The 24,997-nt window shown below is 38.0% G+C and overlaps 1 protein-coding gene across 4 annotated transcripts in view; it reads left to right on the forward strand.

Annotated features, from left to right (window-relative positions):
* The window catches only part of LOC149078611 (fat-like cadherin-related tumor suppressor homolog), a 568,053-nt gene extending 543,302 nt beyond the window's left edge, over positions 1–24,751 (forward strand). For 3 of the 4 annotated variants that reach the window (XM_089240739.1, XM_089240741.1, XM_089240740.1), the window contains 5 exons: positions 3,066–3,687; positions 16,463–16,910; positions 18,344–18,463; positions 19,871–19,996; positions 22,946–24,751. In XM_089240739.1, coding sequence (XP_089096865.1) covers positions 3,066–3,687; positions 16,463–16,910; positions 18,344–18,463; positions 19,871–19,996; positions 22,946–23,472 — 1,843 coding nt within the window. In that variant the 3' untranslated portion in view covers positions 23,473–24,751. The remainder of the gene's footprint in view (positions 1–3,065; positions 3,688–16,462; positions 16,911–18,343; positions 18,464–19,870; positions 19,997–22,945) is intronic. The other variant, XM_089240742.1, reaches the window with a different exon arrangement.
* Positions 24,752–24,997: the final 246 nt, after the last annotated feature.

Below are 24,997 nucleotides of genomic sequence, written 5' to 3' on the forward strand. Positions count from 1 at the left end.
TGACTCGTACCAAGGGATGTTTACGAGGTTCATGTACGGTTAAGTAGCAGTAGTAGAGTGATCAGAAGCTGCGATATTGGTTGGAACCGAGAGATAGCCAGCTCTAGAACACTAGGATATATAAGTACTTTGGAAAGGAAAGGGTCTCGGGTGACATCTTCAAAAAAAGTCGAAAAAGTTTCCACTGGACTCCACTCATTTACATACGCACAAAAATACAAAAAATCTGGCTTAACACAATCTGGATCACTCAAAAAAATGTAAATGTTAGTTTTTTCAACACCAAGAGAGGCCAAAAATGAATTTAAAAATCCCCCAACCCCATAGTGACGTCATTCAAACAACACATGATCAGGTGCAGCACACAAAAAAAGAGAAAAAAAGGTAGAAAAGTAAAATGAGAGCTAGAGAGTGTGTAAAGAGAAAGTGAAAAGAAATTTTTTATAGGTAACGTCAAGAAGCGCGAGAGGTGATGAGTAGCCAATTGTTGTCATTGTTGATAATTTTTTGCTGCTTTAATAATTTAAAGCCGCTAATTTGTCTTTATGTATTTCTGGGGGACATGTACGCACTGAGATTTTTTCATAATTTTTTGAGGACGGCTTCGGGCCCTTTCCTTCGGCTCTGGAGTCCTCCGGTAAACTCAGATAACTTACTGACTCAAAAGCTAGTATAATGTCTACAGGTAGATCTATCTCTTTTAGACAAATTCCAAGGTACAACATTCATATTCGACATTGAGCCTTTGGGTCTTCAGACTAAACGCATTGCAACGTAACGAGGTGTACAGAAAGAATTCGCATTTCAAGGCCTTGTCGACTGGCACTTTTTAAAATCAAAATTGAGACACGAAACGACATTTAAGCTAACGAAAACAAATATGATTCCTCCATTCACGTGTCGTTCAGACTTTATTCATTAATTTCACTGACGCGGTTGAGGGATCGATCTAATATGTACCTAGAGATTGAACTCGGTCGAACCCTCTCCATCTCTCGAGGCTCGTATCATACCGATCTCGCAATTAGTGGAGTTATTCATCAATAGAATTCGATTCGCATGTACTAGTTTGCCTCGAGCTCGTTTTGCGAAAACACATTACTGCACTATGCACCCATACCAAATATTTCTTCGTTTCATGTAGTATAATGGAGCGTTTTCTCTCTTTTCTCTCTGAACGGTTTCTCACTGAAAGTGAATAAATATACTTCTTGGTATAGGTGGTGAAGGTAGTGGTGTGTTCACCTGATGAAAATATCCGAGAAAACTTAGTGACGACGAAGATCGATGTCGAGCTGTTCCGCGTTAAATTCGAAATTAATGGGTTCTTCTCCTTTCATCACTTCACGCATTTGCGTCAACGACGCTGTCGTCGTATATTTACGTGGGAAGTGTTCGATGTATTTTTTGATATTAGTGGGAAACATTGACTCTACGTGCAAATTCGATAAAACACCATCTTTTGGGGGGGTATAAGAAATAAATAAATGCATGTGCATTAGAATTTATAAGGCAGGAATAGATATGTTGGTTAATGGTTATTGATGCTGTTCCCACCACGTAAAAAAAAGATTTAGTCGATATTTTGGAATAGAGGATGTTGCTCAAAGAATGTAAGGGTTTCTAATGTACAATCACAGATAATTGATTTGTAAGGAAAGGTCTCGTAGATTGTATATGTATGATTCGAAAAGCTAAAAGCTAAAATAGAAGACATTAATGGGTATCTATTTTTGCCGATTCTCACTGTATTGACCGCTTTTCTACGGCAAAGCTATCGTGATATCTAGAAATTTTTTTCCAATTGAAATCTTCGGGGAGCATTTCAAGTTTTTTCGGGTCATGAGCACGTCTCTCTGTGTTCTTCTATAGAAGAAGGATACCTTAACTGCTACTCTAGCGAGTGTTAGAGTTAACAAAACTGAAATCCACATTATTGAACTCAGCTAGAATGATATGTTCAATTGAAGAATCGATTTAAATCTATTGAATATGGAAACGCGGGTTATCTATGGTTCTTTGTGAAAGCACCATGGTGCTCGTAAGCAACAGATTAAAAATGAGTAATATATACGCTTGTGAAGACACCACATCCGATACGAAGCAAATGAGCAGTTCACACTGGTTTTAAAACTAAGAATTTCATCTAACATTCTGTTTTGGTTCAATGGAGTGCTCATATTAATGCTTTGAAGTGAAGGAAAAACCGGTGCTGAAGCATCCGACTGTAGTCGACGTTCATTATAACGTACCTCGTTCCACAGAAAACGGATGTTATATTTGGAGGTCGTTATATTGAACAATTGAACAAAAATTAGCTTTTTAAGCGAATTCACCGTTCTGACGGAATGAAACATTATATTCATTTTATTTTGATGTGTACGAGGTGTATATACGGTTATAAGTGCAGTAGTAGTAGTATAATATACGCAGAGGTGTAAGAAGGGGAAGGGGTGCTCAAGGGGGCCCGTACCCCCCCCCCCCCCTTCCCCAAGACAACCAAAAATTAGAAAAAAATAATATTTCGATAAAAAATTTGAACTATCGAAAGAAAATGCCCTCTCTATGCTGCCCCTTCCAAAGGTCGGTCCTGCGTACGCCCCAGAATATTAGCAGTTGCAATGGAAATGCATCAGTTAGAAGAAAAAATTGGATTGTAATAATTAAAATTACACACCCGTGAACCGAATCCTTCAATATCAGGGGTCAAGGTCGAACTCAATTTTGGAAAATTTAAAAAAAAAAGGATTTTTTACATTTCTATGCATAACAGGACCAGAGATGAAATCGGACGTTGTATTGGATTGAATGGTCTTGTCAATTGGTCGAAAACTAACTTCGTGTGAATAGGCAAGAAGTTGAGACTTATCGTACTGGGGTCGCTATAACACATGGTCGTTATAACGAACGTCGACTGTATTTTTATTTTCTGCCTAATGTAATCTAATGTATTAATATTCTCCTAACGTATTAAGAAAGAGCTTCTAGTTACTGTTTTCACATACGTTAATTATATTTTCTGGAACTCTTAATCTCTATATTCTGATGTTTTTGTTGTTCTATAGGTTCGTCAACGTGGAGTTTCAGTGTAACGTCCTGTTCGACCCCGGTGCCTGCGGCAGCCAGCCCTGCGCCAACGGCGGCACGTGCCGTGCCTCGGAAAGTGCCTATACCTGTCAGTGCCTGCCCAGGTTCTTAGGCTCGAAGTGTGAAGTTGACACGAACCCATGTGCCTCTAACCCGTGTCTCAACGGTGCCACTTGCCACAACTTCAACAACACCTACCGATGTGACTGTCCTCAGGGGCTGAGCGGTGCGCGTTGTGACTATGGCCGCTACTGTAATCCGAACCCCTGCCACCACGGCGGGGCTTGCGAAGAGGGGACCTACGGTGCTTTATGCAAGTGCAGGGGCTTCTACGGTGACCTCTGCCAGTATGACGTCGACGAGTGCCAGGCGCAGCCGTGTGCCGGCGGTGCGACCTGCAGGAACGTTCCGGGTTCCTTCCGGTGCTTGTGTCCGAGTAACGTGACTGGTGTGCTGTGCACGGAACCCTTGCATGCGAACTCTATAACGTCTACCAGGTGGAATACCACCCTCGAAGAGATAATTGGTATCACGGTTCTCGTGGTGTTCATCATGGCGTTGGCTGGTATCCTAGCTTGTTGTTGGAGGATCCGTCATAAGGTGAGTATTGCTTCGTGTACCAAATTTATATATATCTCCTTTCCCCCCCCCCTTCTTTCTTTTCGAGCATCACGTCGAATCTTCGTAATTTTTGTGCTCGGGAAACCTAATTTAATCAGTACTTACAATTCAAAGTCGTTGGCTATGTTTCCAAGCACGGTCCCTCCCCTTAACAGAAGCAACGGCTGATATTGATAACAGTGTATAGATCTTCAGCCGTGTATGGTTAGAAAGGTGAAAAGCCATTCGCTTCCATGACTTCAACTAGAATTCTAACACAGCCCTTCCGAACCGTATATTGTTGCTTAAACTCAGAGGTGGATTTAACGGCGAACGCACCGGGCGCGCCCGGGCCCCGACTTCGAAAAGGCTCCCAAAACAACCAAACTTCACACTCTTTTTCTAATTCAAGGGGCCCTAAATTTTCTTTTCCGGCTGGGGCTTCGACCGACTTTAATCCGCCATTGCTTAAACTACTCGTTTTCTATGCAGTTTGTACAAATACAAATACAACGCCACAACAGGCAAAATGCCCAACGAGGTGGCTGATAAAAAGATTCCCATAAAAATATGGATGTCATATGTTTCAAAAATACAGCAACCCAATTAAAAATGCAATTAACACAAATTACAAACAATATATGATAAAATATTATACAATGCCCATAAAGAATACTTATGGTTGTCTTATTCTAAGAATGGATAGCTTCTCGATTTACCCCAACATGTTTATCGTATTTCTTTTTAAACGTGTCAATTGTGTTACAATTTACTACCTCCGGGGGTAAGCTATTCCATTTATTAACAACCCTATTGGAGAAAAATTCCCTGCGACACCATAACCTTGCATTGTCCCTCACCAATCGATACTGGTGTCCCCTTGTAAAAGCAGTCGATTGGCGGTGTACTAAAGTTCATGGTCCATCCTATCCATCCCATTGAAAATTTTGAACACTTCGATCATATCTCCTCGACACCTGCGTTCATCCAATGTAAACATATTCAAAAAATGAAGTCTCTCTTCATAACTCAAGCCCCGTGTGCCAATAAGGACACGCGTAGCTCTTCTCTGCACCCCTTCAACCAAGTCTAAATCCCTCTGTAGGTATGGTCTCCAAAACCTTACAGCATACTCCAGTCCAGGACGAACTAAGCCTCGAAAAAGCGGAAGAATGACTTTAGGAGAACGCGAAGAGACTTTTTTGAAAATGAGACCAAGCATTCTATTCGCTTTTTTGACAACCGCTGAACAATGTTCAGAAAACTTAAGTCGCTCGTCAATGAGAATTCCCAAATCGGTGACTCTAGTTGCATCCGGGATAGTGACACCATTCAACTCGTAAGAGAACCGTGGGTTGTTCGAACCAAAATGAGCGACCATGCACTTATCTACGCTAAACGTCATGCTCCATTCATTTGCCCATGCTGCAATCTTGTTTAAGTTGGTCTGGAGCAACTCCCTATCACTTTCATTTCCGATTACCCCCATTAGCTTCACATCATCTGCGAATTTGCTAGTAATTCCATCGATACCCTGATCGAGTTTGTCGATAAAAAGTGAAAAAAGTATGGGGCCAAGGACACTTCCCTGAGGAACTCCACTTGTGACGTCTGTCCAACCAGAGAATTCCCCGTTCACCATAACTCGTTGCGACCTATCTCTTAACCACGATTCTATCCAATTCAGCAAGTTGCCCCCTATTCCAATCTCGTGTAAACGCTTCAAGAGTTTGCCATGTTGGACCCGATCGAATGCCTTCTGGAAATCAAGGTAAACAACGTCGACATTTTTGCTCTTACCCAAAGCCTTAGTCACGTAATCATAGAAGCAAAGGAGGTTAGTTACACATGACTTTCCCTTCCTGAACCCATGCTGATTATCCGACGATACATTATTCTCGTCTATCCACTTCACAAACTGCCTTTTGATGATAATTTCCAAAATTTTCGAGAGGGAGCTCGTCAAACTCACTGGACGATAATTAGACACCACTTCTCTACTACCCTTCTTAAATATCGGAACAACGTTAGCCAGTTTCCAATCTCTCGGGACGATACCCTCAGCAACACTGCTCCTGTATATCTGTGCGACTGGCCCCAACAATTCATTAGCACCTTCCCTGAGAACCCTGGGATAGATATCATCTGGTCCTGGTGCTTTGCTTGCACATACATTTCTTAGAAGATTTAGGACCTCCACGTCTTCCACTTGAATATCGTTGAGCGTTTTATTACCCCATGCAACACCCGTATATCGAATATCATTATCTCCATTAAAAACCGACGCGAAAAAGTCATTGAAAGCACTGCACATGCCTACATTGCTCTCTACTTTTGAGCCTCCTATCGAGAGGGGGCCAACTGTCCCCTTACATCCATTATTGACATATCGAAAAAATGATTTTGGGTCAGAGCCAATGTTATCTGCCAACCTAGATTCAACTTGCTTTTTACTATCCCTTATCGCTTTCTTCAACAGTCTTCTTTTATCAGTAAACAATGATAGGTCACCTCGTCCACTTTTATACTCTCTGAATGCTCTTTTCTTTTCAAGATAAAGGTTCCGCACGCTATCCGTGAACCATAGAGGGTGTGATGTACAAACACGCTTTTTTCGAACAAAGGGTATGACGTCGTGCAAAACAGAGGACAGCTTCGTACTAAATTCTTCCCATTGACTTACCACCCCTACTGATTCCAACCGGTCCTTGAAAACTTCCGCTAACCTTCTTCGCAAAACATCAAAGTTAGTTCTCCGAAAACAAGGAACCAGTCTTTTGTTATCAACCTTACCCGAGGAAAAGTTACATTGAAATCTGACGATACGATGATCACTGGAAGAAAACTCTTCCCCCACCGAAACATGTTCAACTAGATCCTCAGAACTAGTAAGAACTAAATCCAAAATAGCAGTACCCCTAGTGGCTTCTGATACATGCTGATACAAAAAAGTTTCGAGCACCAACTTAAGAAAGTCTCTTTCATACTGATTTCCAGATGAAAGGTTCTCCCAATCAATACCCGGGTAATTGAAATCCCCTAGTATGAGAACCCTCTTTCGCTTACACATGTAGGAAATTTCATCATGCATTTTGGCGATGTAGTTTTGATCCCTATTCGGTGGATTGTAACAAACCCCAACAATAAGCTTATGACGTCTTTTGTTCTCAAGTTCAACCCATATGGTTTCAATATCACTTCTCTGCACGTTACACTCTCTAGCCTTCAAACATGATTTCACGTATATCAACACTCCACCCCCTTTCCTATCAGATCTATTTCTCAAAAAAGTATCGTATCCTGAGATGTGTAAGAAAGATTCATCCCCATCGTTTGCCCAAGATTCTGTAATGGCTATAAGATCCAAGCCCTCCACAACTATCATAGTTTCTAAAAAATCTTTCTTATTACCCAAGCTCCTGGCATTTATTATAACACATTTTAATTTGCCCGGTGGTTTGTTGTCAATCGAGAAGCCATCCAAGTCAGAGGTGGGTAATTCCCCGTCAATACTGTTGTGATTATCATTAACTAACCCGCATTCCCGACTACGTGGTCTGGGAGTAAAAAACCTGACCTAAGACTATCGTAAACCTCCCAGACCCCTCTCTTATTTAGATGGATCCCATCCGAACGAAGCCACCTATCGGTAAATGCGGGAAGCTCCAAGAACGTGACCCCAAGTGAGGAGCAAATGTCCTTCAGGCCTATATTGAATTGGTGGATCCTACTCCTATATCCCCTACTACCCCTTGGCAGCACTGGAATCACTGCCACATCTGAACCCCCCTCCCTAGCGGATAATAGTAAATCCCGGTATTCTGACAGAGACTCACTAATATTCGCTCCTACCTGATTTGTTCCCACCCACAGAATCACCCGCAAGGGCAACTTTCGGCGATGAAAAACGTCTCGAACGTTGCCAATCTTCCCCCCAGGAAGACAACAGCGCTCGAAACCCCGAAAATCCCTACACACTCGGTTCCCAAGTTCCCTAACCATAGAATCGCCGATGATTAAACCCCTATCACTATCCCCCTCTACCTCATCCACGACCACCCATTCGCCCTCTAAAATGTCGTTGTTCGTGGAGATTGCTTCTTCATCAACAGGTGGCTCGACGACCAGAGGGTCCGTTATAACCGGGCCCTCTAGCACCCTAACTTTTTCCCGTAAAGCTTTCTGTGGTATATTCAATTATCTGCATATATACACTGGGAGAAGAAACGGCAATCTTTCTTTAAGAACACAAATTTTTACCTAGTAGTAAGTCCCACTAATTGAATGAGTTGCCGAAAGGATAGAAAGAAGTCTGTTCCCAAACAAATACGGAATAGTTATAATTAAAGTGACCCTCCGCAGACCCATATATTTCTGGTTGACGTATTTTGTTGAAAAACTTGGTGTATATATTTTATACTACACTGGCTCAACCATTGGCTCTAGGACCAAATGTGGTCATCCGATGTGGTCCATGACCTCAACCTAATTTTGCAAAAACGAACAAAACTATACATTTTCAGATCACGTGAGTAACCCACGGTGCAGTTCCACATCACTTGAGCCGTCTGTGGCAAATTTGCAGCGTCCGGTAGCACATTTCCAGATTATTTAAGTGACTTACGGCACATTTACAGGACATTTAAGTGACTCACAGCGAATTTACAGATCATTTAAATTACCTGTGGCGTATTTATATATGACCTGTGGCACATATACACACTTCAATGACTTACGGTGCTGTTCCGGATCACTTGAGCGTCTCGCAACATATTTCCAGATCACTTAAAGTGATCGTCGACACAGCTCCAGTGCACTTCAGGGCATGGAGTACATTTCCAGATCAGTTAAGTGACACACGACACATTTCGAGACGTTTTAAGTGACCCGTGTGCATATTATTATCACTTGAGCGGAAAGGAGTTCAGTTTCAGAGCAGTTAAGCGGAACGCAGCACATGTAAAATGATATCACTTAAGTGACCTCCGGCACTGTCGCAAATCCCTATATTAAGTAGCCCGCGCACATTTTCAAACCAATGAAGTGGCCAGCACCCTTGCTTTATATGGACCATAGGGGACCATGGAACCCAAGGAAACTGCATAAAAAAATAGTTCAAATTTCGAACAATAAGGTGAAAAAGTGAGGCATAAATAGTAAAAAACATGAATTGGAAACATAAAACTTTATTTAATTACAGCATTTGTTCAATGTGCAAAATTCGATTTACGCCAATCACATGTTCAAATCTGAGTCTTCTTAAGGGTGTGCCTTGTTCAAGGTCCTGCAAAATGCCCATTGCTACGAACTTTTGCAGCAGTAAGTCATTCCTTACAAGAACGGGAATTTTAAGCGATAACCGCCTTTCCACAAAATAGTGTAATGCAACACTATTTTGTGGTGTCAATAGTGTGGTGTCAATAACTTGTAATGTCAATAGTGTATTGACCGACAAGTGAAAGACTGGATTGTTACTCACTTTCGGAGTTGTTCTGGTTATTTCGAGAACTTTTTCGAGTGGCTAGACTTGAATCCCTGTGACTTCTAGTATCGAGGATTTCTAAAAGATCTTGTTCATTGAGGAAGCACACTGACTCTGACTGAATTGAAAGCAAACGTGACACTCCATTTTTTGCTACAATTCCTCAAAAAACCTTACGCGTTACTATTGAACATGCAAAAACGAGCTTTCTCATTTTCAAAACGAGCTTTGACTGACGCAAGTTTTATGTTTCCAATTTTATATTCCGTGCGCTTTCACGTAATTTATGCGCCACTTTCTCACCTGGTGGTCGAAATTCTAAATATCATTTTTATAGCAGTTTTCTTTTTACCTTGTTTCATATAACGTATATACCAAGTTTCAATGAAATACGTCAACCAGAACGGTCTCTACATAGGTCTGAGTAGATGGCCGCTGTGGTGGTCGAGTGGTTATAGTGACGGACTCGCGATGCGAGGATCCGGGTTCGAAACCCACAGTGGTGGTCGGCTGAAGTTGGTTTTCTGTGGTTCCCAACTTCAAGGCGCGAATGCGAGCCGATCTCCCCGTTAAAAAGTCTCGCCACAGAGAGCAACAGGCCTACAACGTTACAAATATTCAATCATTACACTTCACTCACAATTTGAAGTATAGATGGCAGCACTGAAATATCATACACGACACTAGCTACACACTCAGACTGCTAGGTGCACTCACTTTGTTCCAGACTCTACCACGAAGCTGGGCTGGAAGAGATCTCGGCAACGGGATAAGTCCGGTGGCAGAGACCCTGGCGTTCATTCATTCAGGTCTGAGTAGATAACTTGAATTATCATCAGAAGTTCTTAAAACGCAAACTTGTTCTTGAACTTCCTTAAATACTCGCCTGCTTTTAAAATCGGTCGTCCTGATCAGCACGACTTTTATTCAGGATAGAAGTATTTGGTTCACCAGAGTAAATTACTAGCATATACCAATATTGACCGTTTTTCCTTTTAAATCTCTCTCTAATTCCTACCAACGCAAGAACTTGCCGACTTTTCCGCACGACTGTTTCTCTTAAATAGCATTCGCGTCTTCGGCCATCTCAGGTACCCTGACTTCAATTCAATAGTGATGAATCGACTCTCTTTACTTACATTTCCAGCAGAATTTACTCTTTTGCGACTGGTGTTACTGACACCGCTATCACATTCGAATTCGCGTGTGAATCAGAAAATTTCCAGCGTGTACCTTCTGATAGCATTAAGCCTTATCTGTGAAGAATCCGAGCCTTTATACATATAACTTCCATCTGTTTCTCTAATTCAAATCTACGACTTTCGCGTTGTGCTCCAGTGTGTTTAAGCCGATATTTCATGCCCAGGTGAAGGGGGGAGGGAGGGAAATCTCTTTCCACGTGGTACGTATGTGCATAAATGCCTTTTGCTGGCATATTTTTATGTGTGTGTTGCCTCTTTCTCATTAGAATTCCCTTCGGTCTGGAGATCTCTGGATCGTAAATAGTCTTCTCTCTCTCTCTCTCTCTCTCTGGCTTCCCAGATCAGTGTCTGCGTTATGTATAATATACATACGCAGCCACACACATAAAGTAACGCTGTGGATCGAACTTTTAATGGTTCTCTCTTTCCCGTTCAGTGCCCGTTTCGTGACACATTACATAACGGCTACGTTTTCTAGAAAGTTCGAGGATGTTTTCAAACGTTTCTAAGCTGTTCCTTTCCCCCCACCTTTAGCTCTTATGGTAATATATTCCCACGGTATTGAGATCATGGTTTGTTGATTTATCGCGAGAGAATAAAATTACACATTCGTAGAAATAGTGGAAAAATAGTCTTTTTTTTTTTTTCTTTTATTATTCCTCTTAAATATTAGAAGATTCAAGTTCATACGAATGAGTGAAATCGCAACTCGAATCCGATACATTTTTTTTAATATATATATATTGTATATTCCTCAACATTTATTGGAAATATTTTCCTAAAAGTGGGGGGGAAAATTGGTGTCGGAAGAGAAGAAAAAGAGTAATTTTACGCGTTAGCAAGTCGTAAAACATGTGCGTATTTATTTATTTTTTTTTTTTTTCCTGCATGTAAATCGACGGATGTTCAAGAGAAACAGATGTTACACTATTTTCTGTGTTGAGAGATTCGTGGTAAAGTTTCTTAGAAACGGTCTCTTTCTCGAAAGAGAAAACATCGGCGTAATATTGATTTGATGGGTGTTTCGATATCGGGAAGATGTAAACCGGACGAAATATATACGTTCGACTGTGACGGAGGAAAGATAGAGAGAAAAAAAAATTATTTTTATGACTTATAACTCGAGAAATTCTTCAGATTGGAGCACAGGAAGTTACATACACAACGGAATTGGAAGTATTACGGGTTTTGATGCGTGAATTATTGTGTTTTTGATGTAAAAAACGGGGATTTTGTTGTATTTTTTTTTTCTTTTACTCGCTTCATTTAAAGTATTTTTTCCCATGTTCGTTGAACTGAACAAGTCGTAAATACATGATTCGTGCCAAAACAGTTCAAGGGGGATGGTGCACGCAAATTTTCCAAAAAAAAACGTATTTTCGAATTTTTAAATTTTCAAATAGTATGACATTTTTTCTGCGTCTAACTCTGTTCAAGTTTTTGTTCTAAAAATATTTTTTAGAGTATTTTAACATAAACTGCTGGCAGGCATTATTTATGCTAATGTTTTCCACTAAAATGCTCTTTTCTCAAAACTGAGTTTTTTGTTAGATAAGGGATATTTTTTTCGAACACCAATCATTCAAATGCCTTGAAACTTTGTGTGTTTCTCGGCACTACGTTGAATACTTTAACCTGAGGATTTTTTATTAAAATTATTTTTAAAAAATTTTATAGCACAAAATAGGGGTAAATTTTGGTGGTTTTTGAAAAAGATGCATGTCAATGAAGTTAAAATTGAAGGAAAAAATAGCCAATAATTAAAATTTTAAATGCTCGTGTTAAATTGTATAAAAATATTCATAGTATTTGAGAGAAAAAAAACCGAGGGTCCTAAAGTTAATAGAAAAATTTTAGATGGTCCTAAAAAAAAAAGATTTTTCCCCATAGGAAAGCCAAGATCGTGTACCAACCCCCTTAAGAGACAATGAGAGATACAAATGTATTGATCAAGCGTTTTTCTCGAGATTTTTGCACCCAAGGACAAGTAATAAATCTGATATAATTCAGCAAACCGCTAAATTACATCATATATATACAGGGTGATTATAAAAAAACTATCCCGACATATGGGCCCCTAACTATCATACCATTCACAGAAACTGAATGAAATTTCGGAATAAGGTATTTCGATGTATGCGCTCAAGAATGATATGGAAAACAACAGTGTCACTCTAACAGTTACGGTTACAGTGAGAAAATTTCGAAAATATCAAATGGCAACACCAAGTTTTTTGTATTGGAATGCGATCTCCATTGTGAAAAACCCTAAATAGCGTTCGAACGGCAACTGTAGCATGAAAATCACCGGCGGTAGATAGGCTAAAAGTGAGGACAACCAATAAGGACAGAGAAGCAGCATAAAATAAAGCATTTTATTGTGTTTCCACATGACCTTGTGGAGGACTAATCAGGCTGGGATCTCAGCCGAAGAAACGGTGTGACGAATGAAGCAAACATTAATGCTCTGGTGCACGGCAAAGTCCTTTTTACTTTTTCCTTGCCTAGCTCCGGGGATTTCCGTGCTACAGGTGCCATTCCAACGCTATTTAGTGTTTTTCAGTAGGGAGATCGCATTCCAATACAAAAAACTTGGTGTTGCCATTTGATATTTTAGAAATTTTCTCACTGTAACCGTAACTGTTAGAGTGACACTGTTGTTCATTGACACTGTTTCCAAATCATTCTTGAGCGCATACCTCAAAATACCTTATGCCAAAATTTCATTCAGTTTCTGTGAATGGTATGATAGTTAGGGGCCCATATGTCGGGATAGTTTTTTTATAATCACCCCGTATATATTTGTATTATTCAACATTTCTCTGAACTGCATTTTAATTGACTTCAATATTTCCTGTAAACCTTTATTTCCTATCCATCGGTGATTTTCCAGCAATTTCAGCAATGTTTGATTACTTTTACCGAGTCATGGCAAAGTTTTCTGACAGTGACGATGTCCTGTTTATTGCCGCACCTCTGGCGAGTTATACAAGGCGTTTTGATTTCATTTGGGGGAAATGGTTTGGTCCTTGGAGGGAGTTGCTTTAATGACCATTTCGATAGGTTCTTAGGTAATCTTCTCTTAGGTAATATTAGGTTCTTCCTGTAATTCTTTGCGTTTTTTTAGATAAGGATGCGAGTAGAGCCTTCCCAAGCCTTTTGTGCTATGTTGAATTGCTGTCGCAATTGTCGAGTCATCAGATATCGGCGTATACCCTATGAGTGAATCGCGTGAGTTACCCAAGCTTACGATCGCAATTTCCTGTATTTTCTCGATCAGATGTGGTACCTTAAGCATGATGGTATGATATTTTATTAGGATGCAAGTTATTGTTAATACTACAGTTGAACCACTCGATAACGGATACTATGGGACTGAAATTTTTGCCCGCTCCGGTCAATATATGTTACTGCTTAAGTCCGAAGCGCGGCCTATTCGTAACTGGCCGGCCACTCGTGAATTGGAAAAGAGTTTTGGCCAAACTGATTTTTAGAAATGATTCGGGCTTTGGCCAGCCAATTCGCGATGTAGCTTGAGCTCCCTGGCCAAAGTTCATTGTGCTGATATAACACGATTCGGTAGGCGCCTCATCCATTTTTTTTCCATCGTCAATGTGTGATACGGGGCTATATATAGTAGCTCCATGGATTAGCTCGATGTGACGCGAGAAAAGAAAGAGAAATTTAAGAGGAAAAACTATTCATATTAAAAATAACTTCATCAAACTTACCACTTTTTTATATAACCAAATGGGCCCTCGTTTTTGTAACAATTTTGGTAATATACTTCGTTATTTCATATGAAATTTTAAAATACGAATTTATCGTGCATTAGAATGTGGTTATAAGTTTATTTTTAAATCATAAAATGCAGAGGAAATAATCATTGACGAGCCGTAAAACGCTGCACTTGCGAAGGCTTGTTTGTAACGTTCACTTTGAACACATAGATCTATGTATTACACTGTAGTACAAGTATTTTTCACGTTTTGTGGCTTCTTTTATATTACAAGCGAAATTCTTCGAGAATCAAAACTGTACAGTATATAATCCTCCTGTTTAATCTATCCTTTAAACTCTGGCGTATGCTTATACATTTTCTCTTTAAAAACACATGTAAAGTGCATGTCATGGCATGTAATGCACTTTGATCTTAGCCAAAAGAAAAATGATGCATGTCACGTCAGAATGTAAGTTCATAAAGTATTAATGCATAGAGGGGTAAAACAAAAAAGAGCATACACTTCAAAAAATTCAAAAATTATGGTATGCGAACTTAGGCTTGTAGTGTTAATCATGTAAATTCCGGAGAGGAATGTACGAGGTGCATGCATGGTTAGAAACTAGTAGCATTTATCAAGTTTCGCGTCGCGACAATCGAGGTTCGAACCCCCACTGATGGCATAGTGGCGATCTGCTAAAGTTGGTTATCTGTGATTTTTTCAAATTTGGGGCGCGAATGCGAGCCGTTCTCTCATTCGAAAAAAAGTCTCTCCACAGAGAACAATCAGGCATTCAACATTTAAAAAATTCACACATAACACTGCACGCAAGAATGACCTGCCGAGTTGTTTACTTCTGAATTAGAAAGACGGTAGCAGCACTTCTTGAACACATATAACCACTCATTCCTCATTAACAAATTCCATGTTATGTATAGAACATATGCATGCACATTACTGTACAACATGCACCAATTCGTCCAGAAATCCCGCAAAGGGATATATTCGATGATAAACAGAAGAATAACATCATTAAAATGCAATATCAGACATTAATTCTCTCAGACTTAGTAAAGTCTCGAGAAATCTGGTAAAACAAATGTGCCTATGCGTCCATGAAAAGGCCAACATTTTCAACATTTATTGTAAACTAGCTGATACCTCTCAATCACAGAGGTATGCGATTGTACATTGTATATGTATAGCTCAATCACAGCCGGTATTTTCTAGGATCATCTGAAAGAAAGTGATTCAATAATGTTAAAAGTGACAATAAGATTTAATAATTTTGGAAGTTCAAAAATTGATTTGATTTATTAGTTATTTTGTAAGCAAAAACAATTTATGTATCAAGTAAAAAAAGTTAATTTTAATTAAAAATTCCACGCAATCACTTGTGGATGCACAACATTTTTGTTCTTCCATCTGGTATGTAGATGTGCAAATTTTTGGGATTACCAACACATGAACGAAGAAACAAAGTGAGACAAAGTGCGTTAAATACAAAAATTCACCGTTTTTAAAAAAGATTAATTTTGTGTTGTGTGTGTCTCTCTGTCAATGATAAAATATGTCACGAATCAAGAAATCAAAGCTAAATTTTTCCTGGAATTATTTTAGGAATCCTATATTTTATCTTACGATTATACTCAAATACTCACTAAAGATTTGTTCACGTGATTGTATTTGATTGTTGCTCATAACACGGCAGAAAATAATACACTGATCAATGCATCACTTATTTAAAAAATGATAATACACCGATCGCAGCACACACCGAAAAAGAAATACGGTGATCAAAGCAATATCTCTCTCTCTCTCTCTGTACTCATAAATTTAGATTTTGTATGGAACAAAAATATATTTGACTCCGTTATTTGTTATAATCGATTTTTAAAATTCAAATTGCAATGGAAAACCCATTGAAATGGGCATCTTTTGGGTAGAAAAAATTTGGGGGAAAAATTTATTGCACCTGATTAAAAACATGGGAAAATGGTGAAAAAAAGGGGGGAGTTTTTTCGAGAAATTTCTGCGATAAAAAAATTTCATAAAAAATATTTTTTGTTTACGGCTTCTTCCACACATTAGCGTAAAATCCAAAAACAAATTGATTGAAGTGATACGATCAACGGTGTAAATTTGTATGAAGAACAACCAAACAAACGTACAATACATACTTTCACATTTATATATAAGGTTCAATTTTCTGTTAAAAAGTTCATATTCATTTTAAAGAAAAGAATTGATAAACTATGATGTGCGCGAATTTTGAAACATCCTATGGTATATCATCTATAAAAAAAATTTGATCTGTATTGAATATGATTATTAACAATTTTATACCCCTTATTTTCTTACGATGGCAGAGGAGACAAAGGCGTCCGGGTCTCCAGCTAGTCGACGATCCAGCCGCCAACGAGTTCATGTTGAAGAACCCGATCCTGGACGATAACGTGAAGCACCACCTCAGCAAGTTGAGCCTCGAAGCGACTTTCGCTACCCCACCCCTGCCACCTAGGCCGGCATCATACACGCCGAGCACGCAGGAGTCTCTGAACGCTTTGGCCAAGTTCGACACAGCCCGGAGCTACGGGAGCGCTGCCGAAGACCTCGAGGGACGCAACCCGCGGGCCCTATACACTCAGAACAATCTTGGTGGCAAGCCTAATAACCATCATCACGTCGTGCCGACGTCTCTGAGCCCTCCTCCACCGTCCAATTCCTCAGACACGGACTCCCTCAAGATGAAAAGTGACTGGGAGGATGACCATCGTTGCTCAGAGGACAACATCTGCGAAGAGAAAATACAAAACAGTAAGTCTCGATTCGGAGTCGAGAACAGTTTCCATCTGGTGGAATGTTTTTGTTTGTTTTGTCGATATAACAGTACGTAGAGTCTATGGTACGAACGTCTATATACGTAGAGTCATTTGGCAATTTAAAACAAAGTCTAACTCTGGAGCTAGAAGTATATCATTCCTGTATAACTTCATTACAAAACTACGAAAAGTCCTACTTGGATATATGTAAAACAGTGTGTCCCATAAATTCGTAAATAGCTTAACAATTCATAAAAATTGGAGGAATTGGTTTTTTGAATGCAGTATGGGGGAAAAAAATTATTTTCACGAAGAGAGAGCGATTTTTTTTCACGTGCATAACAAATTTGAGTTCAAGTTTTTTTCGATAGAGGACGCTGTACGAAAACAAATAACCGTAAATATGCAAAATATTCCTGTAAAATGCATTGTATACAATATTAGCAACTCATTTCTGTAAAATGCATTGTATACAATATTAACAACTCATTTCTATAAAATGCATTGTATACAATATTAACAACTCATTTCTGTAAAACGCATTGTATACAATATTAACAACTCATTTCTGTAAAATGCATTGTATACAATATTAACAACTCATTTCCGTATTTTCTCGTTACTGGCGCTCAAATAAGTTTTTCATTGATGTATAAAGCACTAGTGGTGAAGTTGTTACTCAGCCACAAAGAATAGCCGGCTGAAGCTTTGCGAACGCTTCAGACAAAGAAGATATTGATGAAAAAGTTCAGGTCAAATAACTCCTGCTGGACTGATTTCCAGCGCCTTCTAACTACAAACATTTCAGCTATATTTTGTACCGAAAAAAAAGTTCCCCTTCGTGAGAATTGCTTTTTCGCCAACCACATACCAAGTCCTTCAATTTTTATGAATTGATAACTTATTGGCGAATTTACGGGACAACCTTAATATCCGTTAAGGAAAAATGCCTGACTCATTCAATGGTCGAGTTGTGAACGCGGTGATAGTAAATGAAATTAGCCTATTCAGAACTCTGCGATCCTAATTTACAAAGCACATAAGATACTGACAATTAAATCGACTATGGGCTGACTATAATAGTCCATCATATGTGTCATCCATTTTTAGTGCCGATCGGCTGACATTGGTGGAAGCTACAAAATGATCTGAAAAGAACGATTTTAATTACGATCAGCCAGTTTAACAGATTGAAACACTCTCTCTTGTATTAGCGAAGTTTGGAAACTTCGTATTAGACAAAACCTAATTGAATAAATTGGATCATTTTTATTAGTTATCTTGAATATTCTAACTAGCATTGATGTGCTATAAAAAATAGATTGCTTTCGCTAGCGTTTCCGTATTTTAGGATTCTCTGAAAAATAATGGTTAAGATTAAGTCTTGATGTTGAATTTTCTAAGTGTATCTTCTCTTTCTCTTTTTAGATTTAAGTCCATCATCTTCATTGAGTTCCTCAAAAGGGAAAAACAAGTGCCCGGACAGTTTGTTGAAATCTTCCAAAATATCAGCCATTCCTAGCCTTTCCTCTATGGAAGATAGCACAGGTTGGTGATAAATTATCATTTATTATGATAACGCTTTATTTTTTGTTCCGAAAAATAAGGGGTGGGGCGAAGTTCAATGGCATGCTTTAAAAAAAGTAATAACCTTCAAAATTCCACTTGTAGTTGGTTTATCATGTTGAATGTGTTTAACTCTATGCGGTTTTTAAAATTTCCTTGATCTGTATTATAACTGCCGCAGTGGGAACCACCACATCTCGGCATTGCCAATATGAGAGGGTTTTTAGGAAGCGAGATAATTTGGCATTGCCGAAATAAAAGGTATCCAGTTAGGTGAGATGACTCAATATAAGGGTTAACTTCGTACACTGAATTGCGCAAGTAATCGAGTTCTCCACAAACCATGTGGAGTAAAGCGTGCAATGAAATTAAGTATTGTTCAGATGTGGGTGGAACTTCATTTGCTTATATTGCTTCATTGAGACAGAGCCGTGGGCCATGTTCTGGTTAGGAGGAGGAAATTGAACTTCATCATGTGCACACATTAAGACACAGTTGTAACATTTAAAAACATATATATTTTAAAGTATGGCAACTGTTTCTATCAATTTATTCTTTTAATGTTTTGTGATACATCATCTATGCATGAACTTCTGAACTGTTTTTTTAATTGTAAATATTCACAAAAACATTTTACTGCAAAAGACACTCATACAATAACACAAAATTCACCAAAGTCCCAGAGGTTAATACGTTTCTTCTCATTTTTGGACATCAAAATTTTTAAAAAATTTCTAAAATTTAATTCTATTTCGATCAAAAAATTACGTGTTTTTCATATTAATATCGCCTTTAGCCAACCGCTTAAACTAAATACTTCGTATACTTTCAACACTTGAATTTGAAAATATACAGGGCGCGGTAGCCCAGGTCAATAAGATGTTCACCTAAAATGCCAAAGTATGTTTAGAGGTGTCGCGAGTTCGATACCCGGTTCGTCCTTGTCAGAAAACTTTCCTGACACAACAGAAAAACGGCGACGCGACCGCAGGAAAAAATTGCTGCCACAAGGAGTCCCTCATCGAGGGGTTAGCGCACCAACCCCTCGACGAGTACAAAAAACAAGCCTGCCGTTCGGAATCGGCAATAAATTGTAGGTCCCGGTCTAATTAGCCCTCGTGTGCAGAAAATGACCGTGGTGCGACAAAAATGATAAAATGAAAGAGTTTATGTTTGAAATGTTTTGGGTTGATTCAAACAAAGAAAACCAAAAATGATACATATTTGATGTCTTGTTTTGTTTTCGTTTTTTCTTTAAGCACGAATTTTATTGTCACTTTTATCAATTGTCTTAGCACTTTATTAGCATTACCTTAACTTTGAGTAAATTGCTTGAGGGGTAGGGTTAAGTGTTATGCATAGAAAATTGAGACTAATGTATTGATGCAGGCCTAGAAAACATCAGCAGTGGCAGCAGCAATGGTGACGGTGCTAGTGGCAGTGGTGACAGTGGTGCTAGTTGCAGGACCACTCCCCCTCCGCTCCCTCCTCGGGATGCATCAGCGCCACAGCAGGGTAAGAGCGCCTTCCTTAGGCGCCAATTAAGCATGCGCGATGCCTGCGATTTGCTTTATACGTATGCAATTTATTTCGCTTCAATTGCACTGGCACGTACTAATCATTCGTTGTCGCTGCTTGCTACTTTCGCACTTCTCTTCATAACATTCGCTAACGCTAACCATAAACGAAATAGATAGATAATACCGAATAAATTCGTGCATGTGTTGCATTGTTTTGTTCAGCTCCAATTACGTAATTTGCTTAAATATTATGTGTGAATTTTAAGTAATTCCGTTTATATGGGATCAATTCGTTTGTGCCAGACATTATTTGAAGAAAGAAAAAAACAATTTTTGGCATAATTGTATTTTTTTTCTCTAGATTACTCCAATTATACAAATGCATTACACTTGTAATTAAGCATGTAAATTGAAACTAAATTGTTCCTAATTAATCACAAACTAACGAGATCCTTCCATCATTATTGACGTATCACGGGCATTTTGATTTTGCATGCACGAGGTCTGATTAGGCAGGGCCTACAGTTTATGGCTGATTCTGAGAATGATAATTATACCACGCGTTTTTTTACCGAGAGGTTGGTGCACTAAATTTCCAATGTGAATTTTTTTTGTGCAAGTCACACAATCGACTTTGTGTGTTGATCTATGCTTGTGTCTCTCTAAATTTGTCCTCGCGGCTCCTAGGAGCGTCGCCAACCTTTGTTAATTGTGTCGCGGTGAGCTGTCGACATTGATGAGAAAGAGGGACTGACTATTCAGTGTTTTGAAGTGTGCTTTTTTTAAAGACTATTTTATAAAGCCGCGGTTGGCCAGAGTTAGTCATAGTTCATGACATTTAGTCTACGGCATTTTTTAATTCGACCTGAACTGATTTCCTTCAGCCCACCTAAGATTTCATGAACGGAACTAATGCAAAGCACTATACTTTTGAAATTGAATGTCTAAACTGTTTCTTACAACTTCAAAGTATTAGACAGTGTTCACGAGTCAAGTCACAGGTTGCTTCCGTTATCGTATCGGTCCAGTGTGTACCCAGCCTTAGGCTAAGAAGCAATATCAAAACACCAAGGATATCGTATTATCAACATCAGTCCAATACAATCTTACTTTCTACGGCATTTTCGAATTCCGATTTTACTACCATTGTAATCTTTCGGCAGAACAAGTCAGACTGCCAATGTCCACAGTTCAAAAAGCAGATAGGCTTATCTTAAAATAACAGCGTAAACCGTAAGTGGGTCATGTAGGAGAAATTCCAGCCAGTGTGAAATTCTAGTACCATCAGACCTCTACTGGTGTGAACGTCCGAATCTTTCAACCACCTTTCTTATAACACAGGTATGCGACGAAAAAGCTTTCTTTAAAAATAATTGGTATATTTTTATAGTTTTTGGGATGCTGGTTACTGGAATAATAATTTAATCACGTCTAGTTTTTGAGATGAAGTAAAAATTAAGTTTCAATAGTAATGCAAAGTAAGCATACAAACCACATTAAATCTATGCTTTATATTCAAATGTAGTAAATCATTTTCAAAGACATTCCAGTGAATTTTAATGGTGATTTTGGGCTCTGATTCTGAATCCGGCATTGGTTTTGTCAAGTGGGCTCTAATTTTGAGATAAAGTGAAAATCAAATTTCACTGATAATTGAAATTTACGCTGCTTACATAAGCAGCATACAAATCGCATTGAAATTGTGCGTATGAATAAATATAGTGAATCATTGACTATAGTATATATCATTGATTTTAGAACTTCATAATGGCAGAGCTAAGATATAAATTTGAAGTATGTATTTATGAGAGGATTAAAATTAAAATACAATTTCAAAATATTTGCATTTGAGTTATTCCTTCCCCCAAAATATGGAATTGTTTTCTGAAAAAACCTTACGTGATGGAAAAAAATGGATTGCATTTTTAGAATCAGCACTGAAAATATAATATAACAATCAGTTGTTAAAACTAAGAAAGCTTTCAGAAAGTACTTTTTTTTTGCAGACCTGTGTGATCATTGTTGTGTATTGTCTTCGGTGTTTAATATAATCCTATGTGTAAAATCTTGTTACGCATATCGCTTTTTACTAACGATCATCTTCACATGCTATGTACTTCAAATGCGTATTTGATAATCTGCTGTTGATGTTCGTCTTGTATTATCATGTGTTATAATCATTCATGTCTCAATATGTATACCGACAAGCTAAGTAGCTTTGAAAATATTCTGAAACATACACGTTTAATATCAAACGAAATATCTCTTAAATTTTCTCAACAGAATTTTTTTTTAATTTTCTCCAAATCGAGATTCATGCACATAGTATTAACAAGCATAATTGCAACTCCTTTTCTTTCTTTTATAATTCAATTATGAAAATTTTAGGAATATCTGTGATATTAAATGAATTTCTTAATTAATTTGGTTAGCATATTATTACAGCATTCATTTCACGGTTTCAAGAGCAGTTTGAGAAATACCAAAAAAAAAAAAAATTGAAAATTTCTATTCAAATATGCTCATGTGTTTTTCTTCGTAAGAAGCTATTCTTCAACCAAAAATCGGAAGTAATAATAATAGGGAGAAAAAAAAATTATATTTGTATTCATGCTTAATGGATGGATTCATGTTTAATGCCCTGAAGTCACGCTGGAAAGTTTTTGCCTCGATGATTATTTTCGTGAATTATCTTTGTCTGAGTGAGTTTCTCGTTAAGCTTCCGTATTTTCCGCCAAAAATCTCAAGAAAATCCCTTGGTGTATGCGTGTGTGTGGGTTTTTTTTATAAATACGCGAAATATGCTTAGTAAATGACGATAATAAACTTTTGGAAGTTTTCTCAGCCGTTCCAGTGATTTAATATTCATTCAGCCGTGGATATCATGTATAATTTAATTCCTGACTTGACGTTTGTTTTTTTTCTATTCTGTATGTTTCTGAAGGGTATCATTGGGACATATCAGACTGGGCGACCTCGCCGACTGTGGTGAACAGTGCTTTCGATATTTCTCCAAAGGAGGAATCTTCAAGTCCGCAGAGTTCAGACTCTAACAGTTTCGTCAGCCAGATAGAGTTACCAGTCTCGAACCTCCTCCTACGTTCGGATAAGAACAACATCGTCGATTCGGTTGCGGACAGCACGGACGATCTACTGGACGACGACGACGAACCCGACAACGCCGTTTGCTCACCTCCAAAGAGTTTCGCCAACGACTGCGACGACGACGACGACGTCAAGACGTACGGGTTCCCGCCATCGGGTGGGTATGGATTCCCGGTGTCGTTATACGGGAAAGGCGACCCGCCTCCGTCATCCGGGAGCGTTGCCGGTACTCCACGCAGTCCATCAGCAAGGACGATGCCACTAACCGCTGGTCGAGTCAGGGAATTCACCGACAACGACGACAATAACGAGTCGGATATCAGGCCTCCTAAATGCTACATGGCCAAAGAACCTAGCTATGTCTGATCGTAGCGAGACTTGTGCGACTATGAGGAACAAAAACAACAGTTGTTGTTGTCCTGATTATTCCAGTGGATCTACTAGTGCCTGGTCTTACCGTGATTTTTGACTGGTCAATATTTTTAAACATGTAAAATTTAGTTATTACCTTCGACGCCAGAATGTGTGTGGAATCCATACAACGTGAGAGAAAAATGACCAAAGTTATTATACTGACTTCTCTGTCTTGCAAGTTTCATAACGCTTCAGACGAACACAAGGAATCAATTACAATAATCAAATGTTTTCATGTCAATATGAAAATCCATGCGCACGGAACATAATTTCGAATGGCGATCATCATAAACCAAAAAAAACATTTGGAGCATCTCATGACATACATGGTGAATAAATACCAAGACACACACACACAAAAGAAGAAAAAAAAACGTTTATTGGACCTTTGTTATGTTTGAATTTTACATGACGACGATTCATGTCGAATCACTGCATTTAAATTTTTCAAATAAACAATTTTCATGACCAAAAACCTGAGGATTAAATAATTAATCCTGCATGCATTTCTTATACTATATTCCTATTTTATGTTTGTAATGTTATGGTCCTTCTAGTTCATTTTTTTAAAATATATATCTATATATTATACATATATTACACGAGCATGATGTAAGTAGTTTGAAAGGGCAAAAGAATGTGATCTCAAGTGGGAAAAGAGTAACTTATTATAGGAAAATGGAGTTGAAAAAATACAAAAATACATTTTTTTTTTGTATTGTAAATTATGTATTGCGTCACATTGTTGAAAACAATGGTAATATCAGCCTGGAGCTGTATGAAACCATAAACACAATTATAATTATAAATTAATGAATAAGTAGATTTATACATACATATGTATAAGTACTAATTATAAAATTTCTCCGGGAATCGGACTCCCGTAGGATTGTAAAGCGTGACTGTGATATCATCTTTTATAATGACAAAAATTATCAATTTTTTAAAAAGAAATGCATTTTTTCCGAAAAATTCATTGAATTTTTTTTAATTAAATTTTTTTCAAGGTTTTCAAAAATTTTCATCGGAAATTTTAATTCAGTATAATTTTTTTTAATATTTTAAATATATAATTTTCATCAAAATTTGCATTTTTTTTATTTCTCATTTAGAAAAATAATTACCATATTGTATGTAATTTTATAATGCACGAACAAATACACAAACACACTGATTTTTCTCATATGAAATTAATTAATCCATCCATTTCTTTCTGTATTTTAAAATAGTTCTGAAATTTTACTTACGAAAAAATTTAAAAATTTTAATTAGTTTGTTTTTTTTTAAATTTTATAATGAATTTTGTTTATTTATTTATTTATTCTAGGAAAAAATTTTACTTGATTTTTTTTTTCATTTTTAGAGTGGTTTAATTTGCCATTTTTTTTAATTTTAGTGAAAAATTAATTTTTATGGGGTTGAAATTTTTTAGGAATAAAAATAGAAATTCTAAGTTTTTTGCTTTCCAAATAAATTT

This window comes from Pholcus phalangioides, unplaced genomic scaffold, assembly GCF_987345545.1.
Source record: "Pholcus phalangioides strain wild (caught in Gottingen) unplaced genomic scaffold, Ppha-v1.0 ptg000013l_1, whole genome shotgun sequence".
Taxonomy (NCBI): domain Eukaryota; kingdom Metazoa; phylum Arthropoda; class Arachnida; order Araneae; family Pholcidae; genus Pholcus; species Pholcus phalangioides.